This window comes from Zonotrichia leucophrys, chromosome 4 (genome assembly GCF_028769735.1).
Source record: "Zonotrichia leucophrys gambelii isolate GWCS_2022_RI chromosome 4, RI_Zleu_2.0, whole genome shotgun sequence".
Classification (NCBI taxonomy): domain Eukaryota; kingdom Metazoa; phylum Chordata; class Aves; order Passeriformes; family Passerellidae; genus Zonotrichia; species Zonotrichia leucophrys.
Window position 1 is genome coordinate 20504826 of NC_088173.1, and position 18634 is coordinate 20523459.

Sequence of the window (18634 nt, forward strand, 5' to 3'; positions counted from 1 at the left end):
ACTCATATAAAGACAGTTTAGTCACCTGTTCATATACACAAAACACTTGTTTTCAAGGATAAAGCTTGAAAAGTATCACAATATTACTGGGAGCATTTTGACTCTCAGCTGAGATACTAAGTTAGTATGGCTCTTAAGATTACCAGAATATAAGCTCTATTAATTTGATCATGTATGTGCTCAAAGACTGTGGCAAATATTAAGTAAAGAGATCAGTCTTATAAACTGGCTTTTATTAAGTCATTCTGCATTTTCCTCTAAAAGCACACACAACTAGCTGCTGTTGTTCAGTTGATGTGTGAAGTCTCTTTTAAATTAAACTCCTGTGAACTGGTGTACCTGATGTGAACTCTCTTTTAAATTAAACTCCTGTGAACTGGTATACCTGACCCTTAGTAGAAAGGGTACTGAAGGAAAGAATCTGAGACAATAATGAGACACAGATGTGGGGAAAAAGAACAACTACATTACTAGATCTGACATTCTGGTAATACAAGTTTCAGAACAAACTTGTAGCCCCTAAACAGATTATTTCACATCCTACCCCCATAAAACTGCATGAGGTTCATCATAAGCACACCAATTCAAAGTACAATACAACAGTTTATTCTGAATATTTTTATCTGATTTTATTCTAATGATTAGCAGAAGAGCAAATAAGGAATGTTTCATGCTGCACAGAATTTTATTTTTGTCTTTAAATTAGTATCCAGTGAAGATTAGGCACAGTAAATGCAGACCTTATGTTTGCATGAACTTCATCTTATTGATCATACATAGTTCTACTACATTTTATTTATTAATAATAATAATAGATATATAATAATAGATAGATATAAATTAATATCTACTCCTTGCTGATTTGTTGGGGGCTTTTGTCCTCCTCAACAAATACCAGTCTGTACTGTTCTTTATTTTGCATTCTATTTTGTGCAATGCTCTCTTCTACATTTTTCTTTCAGTTTTAAAATGACTTGTGCATATCTTGCTTCTCTCCTGCCCTTCCACCCCAAAACCAGATATAATTTTACAAGATTTTCAGTCATATTTTTTCTATTATTGGTGAATTTTAAAATATAATTAAACATTTTCCAAAGTGAAAATAGTTAATTTCTTTACTTTTTTTGTATTAAAAGCAATTTTAACATTTGATTGTACTCTGGAAACAGACTTGCAAATTGGCATCTCTTCCTAACAGGAAATTCCTGGTGTGAACCTGAAGTCTTGCCCACTAAACTCACCGAAAGAACTTACGCTACTACTGTTAAATCAGATAATGACTTCCACTGATTGCAGTTCTGGTTCATTAGAAGTATTATGCCAAAAAACATAAATGCTTAAAACAACAAATCCCTCAAAATGGCCAGAATTTCTTTCTCCCACTGTATGACTACTTTGATGTTCTCATTCTTACTCTCTCTACCATCACAAACATATAGTGACTACTAGAAACAATGTCTTGTCATCAGAAAATCAATGACATAAAGAATCAAACACTGTATTTTTTATTCACAAGATAACAGTTTCACTCTTGTCTGTAGTAACAAGGCCTTAATGGACCAATTTTCCCAATGCAAGTTAAATATGTCGATATAGGTAAAATGGAAAGAGCAAGAAGAATGGTAAAAGATTTAGAAACTACTGTCTCCAAAGAACAGTCTATGATGTTTAGTCTAAAGAAAAAATTTAAAGTATATGAATAAGAACAGTCATTCAGTACATGAGATTACTGCAGCAAAACAGCAACAAGCTGCTTTACAAGATGACAGAAATAAGTACTATTAATCTAATATAGACCTGGAATATTTAAGTCAGGTACTACCTACCTTTTGAACTAGGAAAACTATTAAATCAACTGGAATAAACCATCTAAGGATTATTATCCAGTTTCCATTGTTAGACAGAATATGTTCTGCCAAGTCTCGATACATTCAGTCACTGTTTCACTTCACAGAACTCAGCAGCAATTATCTTTTATGCTATTCCCTGTAACATCACATTCCTTCTTTGTGCTCCTTTAACATGCCCTCAGTCCAACTTATGGCATGACCCAATCCTTGTGGGTCATGCCACAAATATAATTCAGAAGCTGACCATCTTAAAAAGAACACATCTGTTTTCTTAAACTTCTCTGGGTTTTGGTGGGAGGCACAGGCTCATTTTCAACCTTAAGAATTTTTCAGCGTTTCAACAACCCTGCAACACTGATCAGCTAGAGGTGATTATATGTAGCAAGAATAGTCAAAGCCCATATTACCAAACATGGTACTGTAGAATGTCTACCTTAGTAAATAGCTGGGACAACATTAGGATCTTCTTTTTTGAGGATTTCTTGGGGAAATCAGCTGCTTTTTTGGACCTTGTTTTGACAGCACCTTAAATCAAATCTGCTGTCAACTCTTATGCCCACACCCAATGACACCATACAAATAGAAGCATCTCTGTTGTACTTTTTATGGCAATCTGTGTGAACAGTAAGAGTTACAAAGAAAAAATGCATACATATTAGTGTTCATAATATGCTTATTACTATGCAAACATTGTTCTTGAATAATTTCAAAAAATCAGAAGAAAAAATTATACTTCTTGTATGACCCCATTAAAGATTCTGGACTTCATGTCTGTTGTACCTAACAAAATTTTTAAAAGGAAAAAATACGCCAGGATAGAGTTATACAATTGTAAAAATACAATTCTATTGTGATTTTCTCTTCTATCTCTCATGCACTCACCTTGTCCAAAAGCAAGACAGCAGTAGCAGCAAAGTGAAACTACCTGTAATGCTTGACCCAGGCTGCAGAGAAACATCTACTTCCAACACTTTAATACAGTACTCCCAATTGGGATTCTTGCTTTCATCAATTGGGTGAAAACAACTGACAGGGCTGTGATCCACGTTAAGGATAACTCAAAAGTCCCCCAAAAACCCATGTGGGGTGGAAGTGGAGATACAGAGTGTTACGCTGTCAGATGTTTTTTTTGAGTTCAGTGATCTGCTTTACAAAACAGTCCAGCAAATCGTTGTATAAGCACAATTAAAGGAACAGAGACCTGTAGCAGGGAATCGAAAGGAACCAAATCACCTAACTTGTGTTTATTCAAATCACATCCTACTCAGCCTGTGTCAGGCTGGCCTCTAAAGCCCATAACAAATCCACAGCCCACCAACAACTGCAGGAATTTCTCCTCCAATATATTTGTGCTCAGGAGAGGCCCGAGGTGTACAGCTGACTAAAAAGGGGCTGCAGTGCATTCACATAGCGTGGGAGAGTTACTCACGCATGAGCTCCTTATAGTAACCAACTCTCCCACATTGTGCACTGCATGTAATTAATACCTATATGGATATCAAAAAAATTTGATATGGAAAAAAGTTGATTTGCCTTCTGAAAACATTAACTCGCATATTCTCTTCTTAAAATATGAAGAATGAGATATTGCACTAAGTCTGACATTTAATTTCATTCCTTAAAAAAAAAAGGGAAAAGCAAAGAGTTAAGAATGCAGAAAAATGTGACTTGATATGTAAATACAGTAGAAACAGTGGTATGGCATTATGCAAAGTTAGTGCCACTAGAGATGAATTATAAAGTAACTTGTTCTAAATGAAGGACAAACACTAAAAGAATGTACACATTCATATACCAGCTGTCTAATTGTTGCAGGCTGGGGGGAACCTATTGAACCAAGAACTGAAGAAAAGAACAAATGTTCTTTTGTGTTTAACTAATGTAGCGATAACACCCAGTGATGAGGGCCTCCCGTGCTGACAGTTTCCGGGTAAATGAATGCGGTTTTCTCCTCAATCACATACTTACACCTTATTTGTCTACTCCACACCTGCTCAAAAACATACATAAGTTAGAACAGGACAGTGGGGAGGAAAAAATGGACAGCTCTCACCGAGAAGCTGCAAAGGCACAGTCAGGAAGCACTCTCCTGTCCACATCTAGATCAACTAAGATCCTAAGGAAAGAAGCTCAGAATTAACCTGCCCCTTGAGAAAGGCCAATGAGCTGGGCTATGATTATGTATTCCTTTATAATTAGTTTTCATAAATATACAATGCAGCTATTTTAGTACCAAGGACTACTTAGCAATTCTACATTACTTAAACATGAAGCTTACACACCCTCTTCAAACATTGTATCACATATTAGAAATTAATTCAATACCTATTCTTACTATGTATAACTGGGAGAGATGGAATGATACACTTGAATTCCCATCAAAGGTATCAGAACAAGAATCATAAGGAGCGAACTAGAAGCTGACGCTCCAGTTCATAGTTCAACACATTAATCCAAACATAAAATTGCATCTTAGGTTTTCACACTTCTGTATTTCTACAAAATAAATTCCTAACTACCAAAATTTCACGATATATTCTAGGTCATATAGACAAGAAATTGAGAGCTAGAATTAATCTCAATAGCATGCAACATGCTTATGGAGAGAACACATTTTTAACTAATGCCTGACAATCTGCACTAGGTTTCTAGGTTTCCAGAAAGTCACAGCAACAATTTCCCCATCTTGGCTTTCAAGCATAAGGAAAAGAATTTGCATCAGCATGTTTATTTTTATCCACAGCGTTTATTTCTGCTGTAATGCAAATAAACTCTACATATCTAGTAATAATAATGTAAAAAGGATGAAAGTGACAAAGCAAGAGTAAGTTTACATACAATACAGTCATATTACAAGTATATTCACCATCAACATTAAAGTGCAACTATATTGGAAAAAAATCAAAACCCAACTTAGAAGTCTGACTTTCTTCTCAGTACTCAAGCAACCACAAACTTGTAATATCACTCACCAAGCCATATTATTTATACTAATATCCCCAGCATCATCAGATATCTATCTTTAGACAGATAACATGAAGCCATGAAAATTAAAGCCCTATCAGACTCATGAGCGTTAAACCCGTGGATTTCTGGCCTACAAAGACTCCTGTATGAAGAAGAAATGTAATGCTTTTCCTCCCTATTAACATGGAAGAGTCAGCATTGCCAAGGACAGGTGATAATGCCTCCTCCTAGACAGCACCAACAGCCAAAATACAGTAGCACACCTGTTAAGTCTCCTCCAATATTATGGATCAAATGTACAAGATCAGGGCCATCAAGCTCTGTCAGCAAGACAGAATATTCTGCTTTAAGGATGAAAAGCCAGAAGGATCAAGCAGCAAAAGGTTTGTGAGGGAATCTCTGATAGCTCTGGATTTGCTCAAGGTCTTCCACAGCAGAGATTTGGGCAACCACCAGACTGGTAAAATACAACAAAATTTCAGCCCTTTTTTTTTTCACTGTGTACATTCATCATCAAACCAGAACAATTCCTTAAAAAGGAAGATTCTTAAGAAACAAGTCATTAAGAAAGACAAGAAATTAGTCTTGCAGAATTAAACAACTTATGAGCTAAGATATGGAAGTCTTAGTAGCAAGATATTTTGTTGGCAGCATTTCTCATTTCAGGAAGTATTCAGTCAAGCATGGCTAAAACAAGCAGTGCCCCCATTGGATTCAGCAGCCAATAAAATTGCTATTAATTTCAGCCTAATGTCCAGTAAAAGCAATTAATTTCAGAATACATAATTGCAACAGAAGTTTTCAATGACAAACACAGCAACATGGTTTTTCACTCTGCTAAAGCAGCAAAATAACTGCTAATAACCAGTTATTTGGCATTGGGCAAGAATAGAAAGAAGAGCATAGCAGTACAAGGAAAACATGAGAATTAAATATATCATCCCTTATGCAACTAGTTTTAAACTTATCAAATGTCTAGAAAAAATCTCAAAAGATACTGGAAGGAAAATCTACTCTGTCCATCTTAAGTCCACCTCCATTTAGAAAATATTAAATGCAGGAGGCTATGTTTTCTAAGCTAGTATTTGTTTTCTTCTAATTTCTTCAGGTACAGCCAATTGGAAAAACTTATTACCTCTGTGTGGGATGGACAAAACCTTCATGATAGATATAAGCTGATTTAATTTAAAAAAAATCAGTAGCTAAACATTTCTGCACAGCTGGTCACTGGCAAGTTACAGAGATTGAACAGGGAAAAGTACTTTATTGTGCAGGCTAACAGTGAAAAAAATAAACAGGACAGCTTAATTGGAAAACATGGTTTCACATTAAGGAATAAATCTACTTTGCTTATGTAAATTTCACTTAAATATTAGAGAAGAGGTGGTACAGATGTGGCTGACAGCATTAATTTTAGGCAGAGTAGACCATTTATTTTATTGTATTACATAAAGTTTGGTTGCAAGGCCACTAAAGTCAACTAATTCTTCATTTACTTGAATTGTCTTTGAATTTGAGCCAGAATTTAAACAGCATGACTACTTACTATGTAAGCACTAGGTCTGAAAATATTCCAGTTTACAGATGAGATTTCCCATGTTGGAGTTGAACTACAATGACGAAATAAATGACTCTACACATTGCATCTCATTTGTTGCAGAAAATATTCTCACTCTTACCTGCACATTTTCTTCTGTAACTTGAATTTCAGCAGTGTAAATATAATCAATAAGCATCCTTAGAGTCCAGCCATCAACTTCCTTTATTCGAACTTTTTTTGCTCGGCTTTCACTCATCTCACCTACAAATACAGTTTATTAATCAAGTAAATAAGATAAAAATACAGCATGAATGTAGAAGTTTAACAGCAGCAGAAATTTTGTGTATGAACAGTTGTGATAGCAGAAAAACTTCGACACTAATAATTTAATTTCTTCCTTTCCTTCCTTCCTCCAATGAGGAAGGAAGGTTTTGTTGTCATCACGCAAATGCTACCTGGGTTAATACTTTTAGCGCAGGTGACCTATTTTTTCCAGTGTAAAGTATCAGGAAAATATTGTTATCAGACCTAAATATGACACTTCAAATGCATACAAAAACATTTTGCTGGGAAAGCAAGATATTAAAATACTCTAGCTTTATTAACTTCTTAACTGAAGGAGCATACCAAACACAGTCCAGAGTAAATTTATTTAAATAAGAAAAGTTATGTCCCCACAGAAGAATTAACATACATATTTCTTTCCTTGCCTACTTATTATTCCCTTGGTGAATTCACCTCTTTTGCAGCTCCAATTTAACAGCTCAAGCTAAGATAAAATGGTAAGCAAGGGAAAACTTGTTGGATCTCATTTTGTGGAGGCTGACATGTTGGCCATATGCCACAACCCATCTTCATAGAAAGGCCTGCAAAATATCTTCCACCTTCTAAAATATGATGTTTCTCAAAGTGCAATATTTTCTTTATGGCTGAAATAATTATCCAAATATATTTTTTGAAGTAATGACTATAATCTTCTATATGACTTCCAGATCAGGTAATCTCAGACCTTTAAACCTTCTTGCACTGACTTTCACTGAGAAACAAAACATGAACTACAAAAGTGATGTTGGAAGATATATAAAATTTCACTTTGGAAGAGTATATCCCAATCTCTGAATATATGAGTTTCTTATTCTTCTGTACAGGATATAATTTCTTTCTCTTGGGCATAGACATCTAGAGATAAGGGTATTGGTGATATAAGAAATTTAATGTATACAACAAGAAAAGCAGATAGGATGGAGAAGTGAACAAAAACATGCTAACCATTGCAGATATTTTTTTATGAAGTCATACACATTTTCATTGTTTGTTACCCTCTGGTCTCCAGGGTTAGTGTCAAACAATGCATTTTACCCAGTGCTTTCAGCAAAGAGATCATCACTGACAAATCTGTCACCACTATTCATGGCACCATACCTTTTTTTGAGCTGAAGGGTAAAGAATGGCATTGCAAATCAACCCTTTAAGTGGCAGGGAGTTCGAAAGACATAAAAACCAGCAAAATCCAGCTCCCACAGAACTTTCTCCTTTCACCTGCACTTCTGAAACATTCCCCTACATCTCTGAAGGATGACTGCAGAACCCTGCAGGGCCCTGTATTCCAAGTTCCTGCTTCTACTTTGACACAGATTAAACCTATTGATCTTCAGAGCATGTAAGCTGCAACTTATTTATTATGCAAGCTGCTGTGGAGGTGGTCCTCTGGGAAAATTGCGTGTGTGGGAGAGCAGATTTTGATATTCTGCAAGCACATTAGATTTGTTTTCAGATTTTGTGTCAAGGCTTTTAGAGTCATGGATAGGCACCTTCTCTATTTAAAAACCAGGCCCAGAATATAAAAATAAAAAACCCTGAACAAGAAAAAGAAAACCAAACCAAAACACCCCACACCCAAACAACAATAACAAAAAAACACCCAACCAAAATAATCCCAAAAATACTTGCTTCCAACTTTCATGTGAACCACACATGCAATCCTACTACAATTCTAGATCAACCCATACCTGTTTGCTAGATCATATAGAGGAGATCAGAGATGCACTCAGCAGGCAGGCTCAGTCTAGAATTCAACCTGCTGAAGAGCTCAGTTTATGACTGGGAAGCAGCACCACCATGTCTCCATAGAGTTCTTAGTGACAGGAAAGAATATCATGAACTGAAAGAAAGCACTGAGCTGATCCAACCTCCCAAGCAGCAGCAGCAAAGCAACAGCTAAGCTGAAGATACTACGGGGCTACAAAGGGGCTATCTAAAAAGCTTACATGGTTCCTCACAAAGTAATGCAAAGAAGGCCTTTTTCTTCTTTTTTATTTTTATTACCCAATAATTTTACAAATGGAGAATGGAAGTGAAGAGAGCAGGTAAATCCCTAAGGATAACTGCCATCATCATCCTTATCTGAAGTCAGCCCCTATAGCCACTGAAGAGTCCCTTCTCTGATGCTTTATATTCAATTCCTCTAAACATTTTGGTAGATTTAAATTATATTTCTAAATAATTCCACTGTATAAGACAAAAGAATTCCTATTAACATAGATTAAATAGCAGAGACTCTCTTCCCCATCTCTTCATGGGATAATTGTTACTAACTTACTACATTTTGTAACTTTAAAACAGTAAATTTTTCTTTCCTGGTAATTATTAGGGCTACCATTACAAGTACAAATGAGGAAAAGGAAAAAAAAAAACTAACAGGCAGAGAGTTTGAACCCAGTTAGTGCCATATCCCAGCCTGCACTGCAGTAATATTTAATGACTCAGAGAATGATGGAATCAACCTGCAAACACATGTTTAAATATAAGCTTCTAATTTCTATTCAAGAAGTAACCCTAAAGATAAGAGTGCAATTTTTACCACTGTCTTTTCAATCAGTGTTTTATTCTGGATAGAAGATACTTCTCCCTTTGGTTGTGGCTGGTTAAGGGATCAAATTTGCTTATTTGAACTTGCAGATTACTGAATGAGAATAAAAATCCATCTAGGAAGTGTGGATTCCAGGCTTCATGGAGAGAACAATCACAATGAAATTCAAGAATTTTTGTGTGGGGAATGGCTGAAATGCACCAATACCACAGCTGGGCCATGCTGTAAGCAACATATAAGCCTAGCAAAAAATCTGCTGATAACTCTTAAAGCCACAGCTGAATTCTATTTAAGCTCCCACCTATTTGGCTCACCAACTACACAAACCTCACCACAGATATATTAGTTAAACACTTCACACCCATTACTCAAGTGAGTGTTCCCACCTCCTGCACCACTGGGGCTAAAGAACGCCTACATTTAAAAACATAAAACAAGTTAAAAAACTTAAAAGGGAAGATTTCAGTAATTCCATCTGGAGAGCAGCTACAGACACTGCTGCACTGGCACTCTGAATGGGTAATAAACTTCTTCACAGAAAGGGCAGTCAGGGCAAGCAGAAATGTCTTAATCACAGAAGACATAATAAAAAGCTATATGCTGAGCAAAGAGTACTTGCAATGTGATAGTCAACAACAGCTAGTCTTTAATACAGAACTAACATAAGAGGCTTGCATTTCTCTGCTACTAAGGTGATAAAAAGGAACTGTAGAAGCAGCCTTTTTTATTCTAATTTTATAGACAGCAGTAAAAATGAAGAAAGAATTTATCAGTCACCCACAATGTTTGCCTCAACCACAAATGCAAACTAAAAGAACTGCTTGAGGAAAAGATATTTAATTTTACAAGCAATTTTAAAGCGTTCTTGTAGAAGTTACTCTACTTCTGGCCTTGAATATGTCAAAATATTTGCCTATAAAATCTAGAATGCTCAGCTGCTTCGCCAGAACACAAGAACATTTCAAATTTCATCCATCTTGTTGCATACAATTAAAATTATTAAAACACCAATCTGTTTGCATATGGGCAGGCCAAGAGTCACATTTCTACCTGCATCTGAGCTGGTGGTCAGAAGCAATGGATTACAGAGAAGTCTTTTAATTTCAGACAGTTGACATTAACTACAAAGCTGGCACAAGATTTCAGGATGAACAGACAAAACCTCAGAAGTTAATTTTAACATGCATTTAGTAGCATTCTTACTTTGGCACAGAATTTCACATTATTTCAATGTGATTTGTAACCATGATGGAATTAAGCCCACAGCACAGAAATTTCAGCTGGAGGCTCCTATAAACCTGAACCTATCTTAGCCTTGCAAGCCTTCAGCATTCCCGCTCTAGCAGTAAAGCAGTAACTTGGCCAGCATGGAGTGAGCAGAAGTCAAATCAAGCCTGTACAGAAAAGTAGTGGCAATGATGCAGAGTACATATGTCATGGAGAATTACCCTAAAAATACTGAAACATGCACTCCAGCTATAGGCTGCCAAAGCCACAGAAAGCTTTCATATCTACTAAGAGCCTAGAGCACTCATGGGCTGAAGAATGTAGAAGCACTAGTTTTTAAAGGACATAATTTACTCCAAAATTCACATGAAAGTTATTTTAACCTTCTTTTGGACAAGTGAGATTACTAGAGGCTTAAAGGGTATAACAACTTGACTATCGCTGGCTTACTTAACATCTAATTTGTTTTTTAATTAAGGAGACTTTTTAAAGCATTCATCATGCTAACAAAGGCTACGTTGACAGTATGTCCTTAGACTGCAAAAAAAAAATCATTAAGAATCCCAGATGTTCCTATTGGCTTATCTAAAAATCAAATTAGATCCTAAAAAGCAAAAGTCATGAAAATTTATTCTTTATACAGTTAGACTGGATTGCAACATAGTAAGTATTGAAACATTTGGTACCTGTAAACATGGCATGGAAGTAGGGGCTGCAGGCGGCTAACACAACTCTATGCGCTGCAATTTCCATGTCTTCAGCTACTATCGTCACATCACACAGCAAGTTTTGACTATTTAGAAATATCAGAGAAGGCAATTTCACATAAGTGAACTACAACAGAAAAGTATATATTATATCATACACAATTTCTTTTCCCATGCCATCAAAAGAGGCAGGCAGACAATGTTGTTGAAGCATTGTTTTTAAATGTGTTACACAACCACATGGCTGTTACTCAATCAGATTAGGGATGGGGCTTGGGTACACAAAACTGTTTAAAAATCAAACAACTGAATTGTGATTCATTGCACAGAAGTTTTCTGCATTGAATAACCATAATTTGTATCAGCCCAATTTATAAACATTCTCTCTGGAAGTCTGGGCTCCTTTGAAAAACAGAATTTAATATACACAAGCACTAAAAAAAAATTACATAAGAAACAAGGCTTTACAGACAACAAAGAATCCAAATTTCAACGGAGGTGCCTGTATTACATTACACTGAAAACTTATGCCTACTTAATTGCACAAATCCACTACTCAATCTTCTCTATATTCACTGTTTTCCAAGCATTTTTCATATTCAGCCCATGCACACAATAGCAATTATTTTTTCCAGTCTGAACAGTTTAGAATTTATTATGGTCAACTTCGTATCTTGACTGACTTTGTATCTTCATTATAAGCATTTGTATTCTTGTCCTTTGTGACTGTAACATATTTCCTCCCCATTCAGTTGCAATAAAGTAACATCTCATAACCATTAGAAACACAGGTGTTTCTAACACAGTTTACAGCTATTGGCTATACCTCTTCCACTTAAACCCTTATAATCCAATGTTCTAGACTGAAAAAGGAGAGGGGGGAAAAAAAGAAAAACACACCACGACACAAAGGCTGCAACTTCACAGCTTCTAACTAAGGGTTACAGTCACCTCTTCCTTCCTGTTCATGCTAGCACTGTCCCTGTGGAGGTAGTATGGAATCCACAAAACTCAGACCCATGGCAACAGAGGGAAGAGGGAAAAGCACGACTTAAGAGAACACATTCCTTAGGGGTGGAATTCCTTAGGGATTCCTAGAGCTGTACACCAGTCTAGTGATTTCTATTCTCAGTACCATCAAAAAGATAATTTTTTACCCTTCCCGAATACATAATGAAGATTTTTAGATAGTTTGCAACTACCACACTGAGTTGTAGCAAAGTCAGGTGAGCAGCTGCATTTTGCTTGGGCAGAACTAGAGCTCTCAGCCAAACTGCTCAGATATTCACCTCAGTCCAAAAGAAAACTCTCATCTCTCAGTTCTGCAATTATCCAAATTTATGAGCCCAGACTCTAGTAAGGTGGCTTTGCAGAGGTCACACACCAAAACTTTTGGTGGCCACAAGTAACCTTTGGGGCCATATTGCAATCCTGACAATTATCTTTCTGCTTTCAACTCTTAATACCTACAGCAACTATGTAAATCTCATAAATTTAGCTTGCAATATAGTTATCATCAAACAATATGTACAATGTAATGACTGTACCAGACAAAACACACAATTCAGAGGATCTTGAAACAACCATTACATTTATTATAAAAAAATGGAAACAGAAAGCTACACATAAAAGGGCATCAGATACCCAGCTTTATCAGACACCTGCACTTAACCTGACAACAGGAACAAGAAGTTTTATACTTAGTTGCACAGAAATACTAAAGGTAACAACGAAGCCAGAAGAAACAGATTACATCAATGCACAACTAGGGTTACTAATTACATGGCACACACACAGACAGAGTAACACCTCTAGTCTGGAACTGCATCAGGTGAATGAATATGCTCTGAGCTACTACAGAGCTGACAAACCAGAGAAACTACTGCAGAAACGAGCTTAAAAACTTAATCATGTACTCTGCTGCAAGCATCTTGTGGCTTCCACAGCAACTCAGCACCTTCATTTCATGAGGGCCATCAATTTATTTTAGAAAAGGCTGTGTTCTGAAGTGGTATTGTACCAATTTGCTTATATAGAGTGACTGAATGAACAGAATTGTGGGGGATAAACCATCAGGGTATGGAAAATGATAAAAAGGGGGTTAAGCAAGTATGCATTTAAGAATAACTGAGCAACTGTTTACCAGCTTGCAGGCTATTCTTCACTGGTTCATACAGAGAAAGTTTTCATTACCCCCATCTTCAAAAGGTTTTGGTAAAGTCTTGTTTGTAAGAACAAGAATTTTGATAAATATAGGTAACATCAAATTCCTTTGTGATAAAAGCAAATTATAATAAAGTGAAAAGATAGGCATCAGAGTGTAATTTTGTCACATGTCAAGAACTAATTAGTTTTCCTAATGAGCTTTCTATTCAGTGTTGAGGTGATGCTGAGCAATGAAATGACAAAAAATATAAAGGACAAAATTGCTAAAATTTGTCAAAATTTGAAGGCACATAAAAACTCATTAACAAGCTACTAGAGCCAGACAACCTGACAGCAGCCAAAAATTTAACATAAGCACAGAGACTTAAGCATTCAAAACCAAATGTATTTAGATGCTTAAGCAAATTATTTTTTCACTAACTATTCACTTCCTGGAGAGTATACCTCGGGCAAATACCTGTTTGTGCTACATTAATGAAAAGCACTGAGATTCACTATATTTTTAAAGTTGAATCTAAATAAAAAAAAAATTACTGGATTAATATTAGATCTTTGTTTAGAGCAATGAAGTCTGAAAAATTTTTAAGATTTTCTGTTTATTATTTCAAACAAATGAATGCAGTAGAAAGGTTTATAATTTTATTTAATTACCACTTACCATCTTAAAAGCTGTATTCAGCTTAAATTGTAAATATTGTTGGTGTACCTTACTAAATGGCAACTAGTTGAGGTTATATGGCACAGCTCCTGTTCAAACTTTAAGTATTTATACATGCAAGGCAAAATTGCTCAAATTGCTTCTACAGCAATTTGAATTTAGGTAACCATGGAAACTAAAGTATATTCTGAAAATAATCCATGGGCTTCAAAAATGCACTCTGCTGGAAGACTGTGAATCTTTTACTTAAAACACAGCAAAATGCAGGTAAGGTTTCTAACTTCCAAAACTATTGTTAAGATAAATTCTGGGGAACTTCCTCCATGTAAACTCTTGCTCATCCTTAGGAAGTCATTGCTACTGGCTCTAGCCAGGCTCTGTTACACTCCTTGAGACACTGCATCTGGTTACTGGGACACTTGAAAAAGCCAATGGCATAAATTAGGTGAAGCAACAAGTGTCAGTCTATCCAGCACACACTTTTAAAGATTTATCTATACGGAACAGCAAAAGCCAAAGGCAGAGGCATACTTTTAAAGGGTATCAGTTGCTGTGTTTCTTTCTGGTGAAGCCTCTCCAATTTTTAATTTTATATAGGAAATAAAGAACTACAGGATTTTCACAGCCTCCATTACTGTCTCTGCTAGAGAAGTATTTTTATTTATTTAATTTCTCCATTGTTGCTGTAAGTTGTAGCACTAAATTACTATCAGTGATAGCTGTGAGTCCTGATTTCCAGAGCTCAGTTGTGAGCTCTAATTACCAGCTGTCACAGTTTTCAACATCACTTCACCTACTCATATGTAAAACATAAATCAATATGGATGCTAAGAACATCATCCGCATCAGCCTCCCAGTTTCACTGAAACTGATGGTATTATCCCTCAAAGTCTTACAAAACTTTATTGAGAAAAGTTACTTCCAATATTTGATTTGGGAGTTCATCAATTTCTCCCAGGGCACAAGCAAAAGATAACTAAGAAAATGTGCAGTCAGTTGGTTTATACTGTGAATTATGTCTCCAGACTAGAAAATTTTAATATTTTTCTGGTTCACAGCCTACCACAAAAATCAACAACGGGCACACAAAGAGCCGAAGGCTCAACCAGAGTCACTTTTTGTCACAGATGAAATACATACAAGAGAAGATCAGTAGCTGTAACTCCTTAAGTACAACCTGTAAGTATTTTTCAAGTCTCACAAAACTAGTTTTGACCAACTTATGAAATGCACAAACATACTGCATACGTTACAGTTATCATCACATGGCTATTATTCAGTTATCACTTCATTGTATATTTAATCCTTCTCCTCAGCTATACTTCTGAAATTCCATGTTCTTAATAAACAAACTATTATTATTAACTTAACGAATGCAAATGAAAGCAAAGATGAACTTTGGACTCCAGGCAGGTGTATACAGTGAAGTCATACCTTCTTAATTCATTCATAACTTTAAAAGCTTTCTTCATGTGCCATGGATTTACTGTAATAGGACAGTGAATTTCGGTGTTATCATCTTTCAGATCCAAGGGCTTCTGATGGCAAAGTTTGGTACATCTGGAAAGAAAGAGGAAAAAAATAAAGTTAATACTTCTGTCTAATCTCCAGTGCTGTTGCTTCTTACTTCGGCCACCTTCATCTCGGGGAGAAGAAGATTTGCACTTGAAACTTCTCCTTTACTCCAAGCAATTTTAGTTTCCTTATTACCAAAGGTGGAGGGGAATAGGTAGAATTCCCATGGAAGTGGAAGTAGTAAGTTGGTGACTAATAGTAGTGACATTGTCAGAGGCTAACTTTAATCTATATTAAAGAAAACATGAGGATGTTTTCTGGTTTTGTGAATATTATTTTATTTAGTGGAGAAATAGTCTAGAATACTTCCAATAAGCTGTGAAGTGAGGGCAGAATCAGAGTTTTGGGCACTTTTCACCTAGTGCCCTACAGATCAATGGCAGAATGCAGCAACCATCACCCAAGTCTCTTACTGCCTTCACTGCCTGTCAGGTAAGAGCTCCTCTCTGCCCTTCTACCAGGACCTCAGTTACTGTTTCACACAGCTCCTGGTTCTCCTCTGACAGGAAGAGCACACATTGACTACTGCAATTATCCAGGCTTTCCCTAGCCACAGCACAAGAAGTGGGCGACAGAAAAATTGTGTACTTTTGTAGATTCACTCAATGTTTTGAAAACCATAATGTACATAAGCGACCAGCCTTTTAATTTTTGTTACTCTCAAAACCCCACTCCAAATAACAAGAGAAAAACTAGGCAGTGTGAAAAATCATTACATCTAGCTACAATTAATTCTTTCTGTAAGACATACCCAAGTTCTACAGACATTAACTTCTGTAGAAAAATCATTATATACACTCCTCAGTCACTTGGAGAGTCCAAACAGCAAGCAGACTTCTCATGCCAAACCAAATCAATGAGTTTCCTGTTTACAGTCACAACGTTGTTCTTACAAAGCAAAATGTGTTGCTGTAGCACTTAGAAAATGCTTAGCATCAGTGATGCTTTATTCTACAGTATTGTAACTGTATTCCTCAACAGCTAAACTGGAAATAAGCAAAGGCACTGAGAAGTCATTTGGCAGGCCACAAACCCTGGTATATCAACAATCTGACTGCAAGTGAAAATTCAGCCTTACCAGCGTTAGGTAAGCACAGTCAAACTGAGCATATTCTGTGACTCACATAATTGCAACCTCTCTTCTACTATACCTGAAACTTTTTAATTGGGCATGTCTAATGAATTTAAAAGAAAAAGCCAACAATAATTTAAGATTTTAACCTAGAACTCTAAGTTCCACGTACTACAATTGTGCAAAGCCAAGTAACTGGTTCTGTTTTCCATTATCCCAACACTGGCTACAAAATTTTGGAGCAAAGCAATACAAAACTGCATCAAGCAACAAAAGAATGTGAAAAGTTTCCATAAAACTAACCAAGCAACATCCATCCACAGAACTCTGACTACAACCAGCTTACTCGAGTGTACCACAAAACTGATATGAATTAAAAGTTTCATGTTCAATTTTGAAAATTATACACTTCATTACTGAAAAAGGACAAATTACAGGAATTCTGCATCAATCAAAAAAAAAAACCCAAACAAGTTACATGCTATTCAGCACATAAATATGCTAGTTCATAGAGGTAAAAAAAAAAATACTTTCTATCTAGCAAACTCCTTTAGACTGAAGGTTACTTTTCTACATTATGTGACATATGTTGTGATCAGAATTCCAAAAAATTATAGACAGAAATCAATGACTGCAGAAAACATTCAAAACACCAAAGACCTATAACCAAGAGACCCAGCTTTTAATTATACCACTGACCTATCAAGTTCAAGATAGAACACTTTCATTGCAACTTTCTACATCCCAAAGCAATGCATCAGATATTGATATCTATTTATCTGCATATATATACAGGCTGTGTACACACCAAATACAGCTATGCAAGGAAAACAAAAGTGATCGAGTTGTCCGTAAAGAGCTGCCAAGCAACCTGGATTAGATGGAGGAGTTCACATGAAGCATAAATTAATTTGCTGAAGTTTCATTTGTTTGTCACAAAGGGGGACTTTGTTTTAAGGTAATGAACCCTACAAAACCATCAGTCATACGCCTTCTGTTTTGCTAAGTGCCAGTCTGCCTGAAGTACTGAGGTCTCTCTTACCATTTCACCCACAGGGCCAGAGCTGTCTGCAACTGGTTTCTTTCAGTTTGTTCTCAAGAACCTCACGCACATCACGCCTGAAATCTACCTACCGAAGGCATAAGATGAAGTAGCACTGAACCGGAGCCCGTGAAAGGACTGAGGAGGCCAGCTGAGGTGCAGCTGGAGATGGTTGCCTGGAATGCATCGCCTGGGCACTGCCACTAAAAAAGATGCTTAACTAAATAACCAGAAAACCGGGAGTGAGATAAGCACGACTGCTGAGTCAAACATGGAGTAATTTGGGACCACATATGGAGGAAGCAGAAGGAGTGAGGGGGAGGAGGGAGAAAAAGCCCGCCTGTCCGCACAGGCTGGAAGGCACACGGGAAGGCGATGGGGCGGGGGTGCCGGCAGCGCTGCCCGCCCGCGGGAGCCCCGCGCCCGCTGCCCCCGCCGCACGGTGCCCGCAGCGGCACGACCGGGCATCTCCGAGCGCCGCGCTGCCCGAGGGAGAGCCGGCCGGGCGGGCACCCGTTCCGCCACCAGGTCGCCGACACGACCCTCCCGCCGGCGCTGCCCCGCGGCCGCTTCCGAGCGTGCCCCGTCCGCAGGCACCGCTCCCCCGGTGCCGAGGGGCCCGGCGGGGCCGGCCGGGTGCGGAGAGTCGCGGCACCTTCGCTCGCTGCAGCGCGGCCGGGCCCGCCCCGCCGCCCCAGCCCACGGACCGCTCAGCGATCCGCTCCGCACCGCCGATCCGGCGGGCTCCGGCCGCCCGGCTGCCTCCCCGCCCGCCCCGCCGCCGCCGCCGCACTCACACGGGCGGCAGCAGCATCTCCATCGCGGCTCCGCTCGGGCTTCCTCCGTGCAACGCGGGCGCGGCGAGCTGCCGCCAGCACCATGCCAGCTGCGCTGCCCCGCCGCTGGTGCGGGGTGCGGGGAGCGGCTGCGCCCGCCCGGCCGAGCCCCGCCGCCGCCGGGA

At 37.9% G+C, this 18634-nt stretch overlaps 1 protein-coding gene across 3 annotated transcripts in view; it reads right to left on the reverse strand.

Annotated features, from left to right (window-relative positions):
• The window catches only part of KLHL2 (kelch like family member 2), a 53618-nt gene extending 34984 nt beyond the window's left edge, over positions 1-18634 (reverse strand). For 2 of the 3 annotated variants that reach the window (XM_064710714.1, XM_064710715.1), the window contains exons 1-4: positions 18471-18634; positions 15419-15544; positions 11140-11246; positions 6497-6618 (exon numbers count right to left, since the gene is read on the reverse strand). In XM_064710714.1, the coding sequence (XP_064566784.1) occupies positions 6497-6618; positions 11140-11246; positions 15419-15544; positions 18471-18493 (378 nt within the window). In that variant the 5' untranslated portion in view covers positions 18494-18634. The remainder of the gene's footprint in view (positions 1-6496; positions 6619-11139; positions 11247-15418; positions 15545-18470) is intronic. The other variant, XM_064710716.1, reaches the window with a different exon arrangement.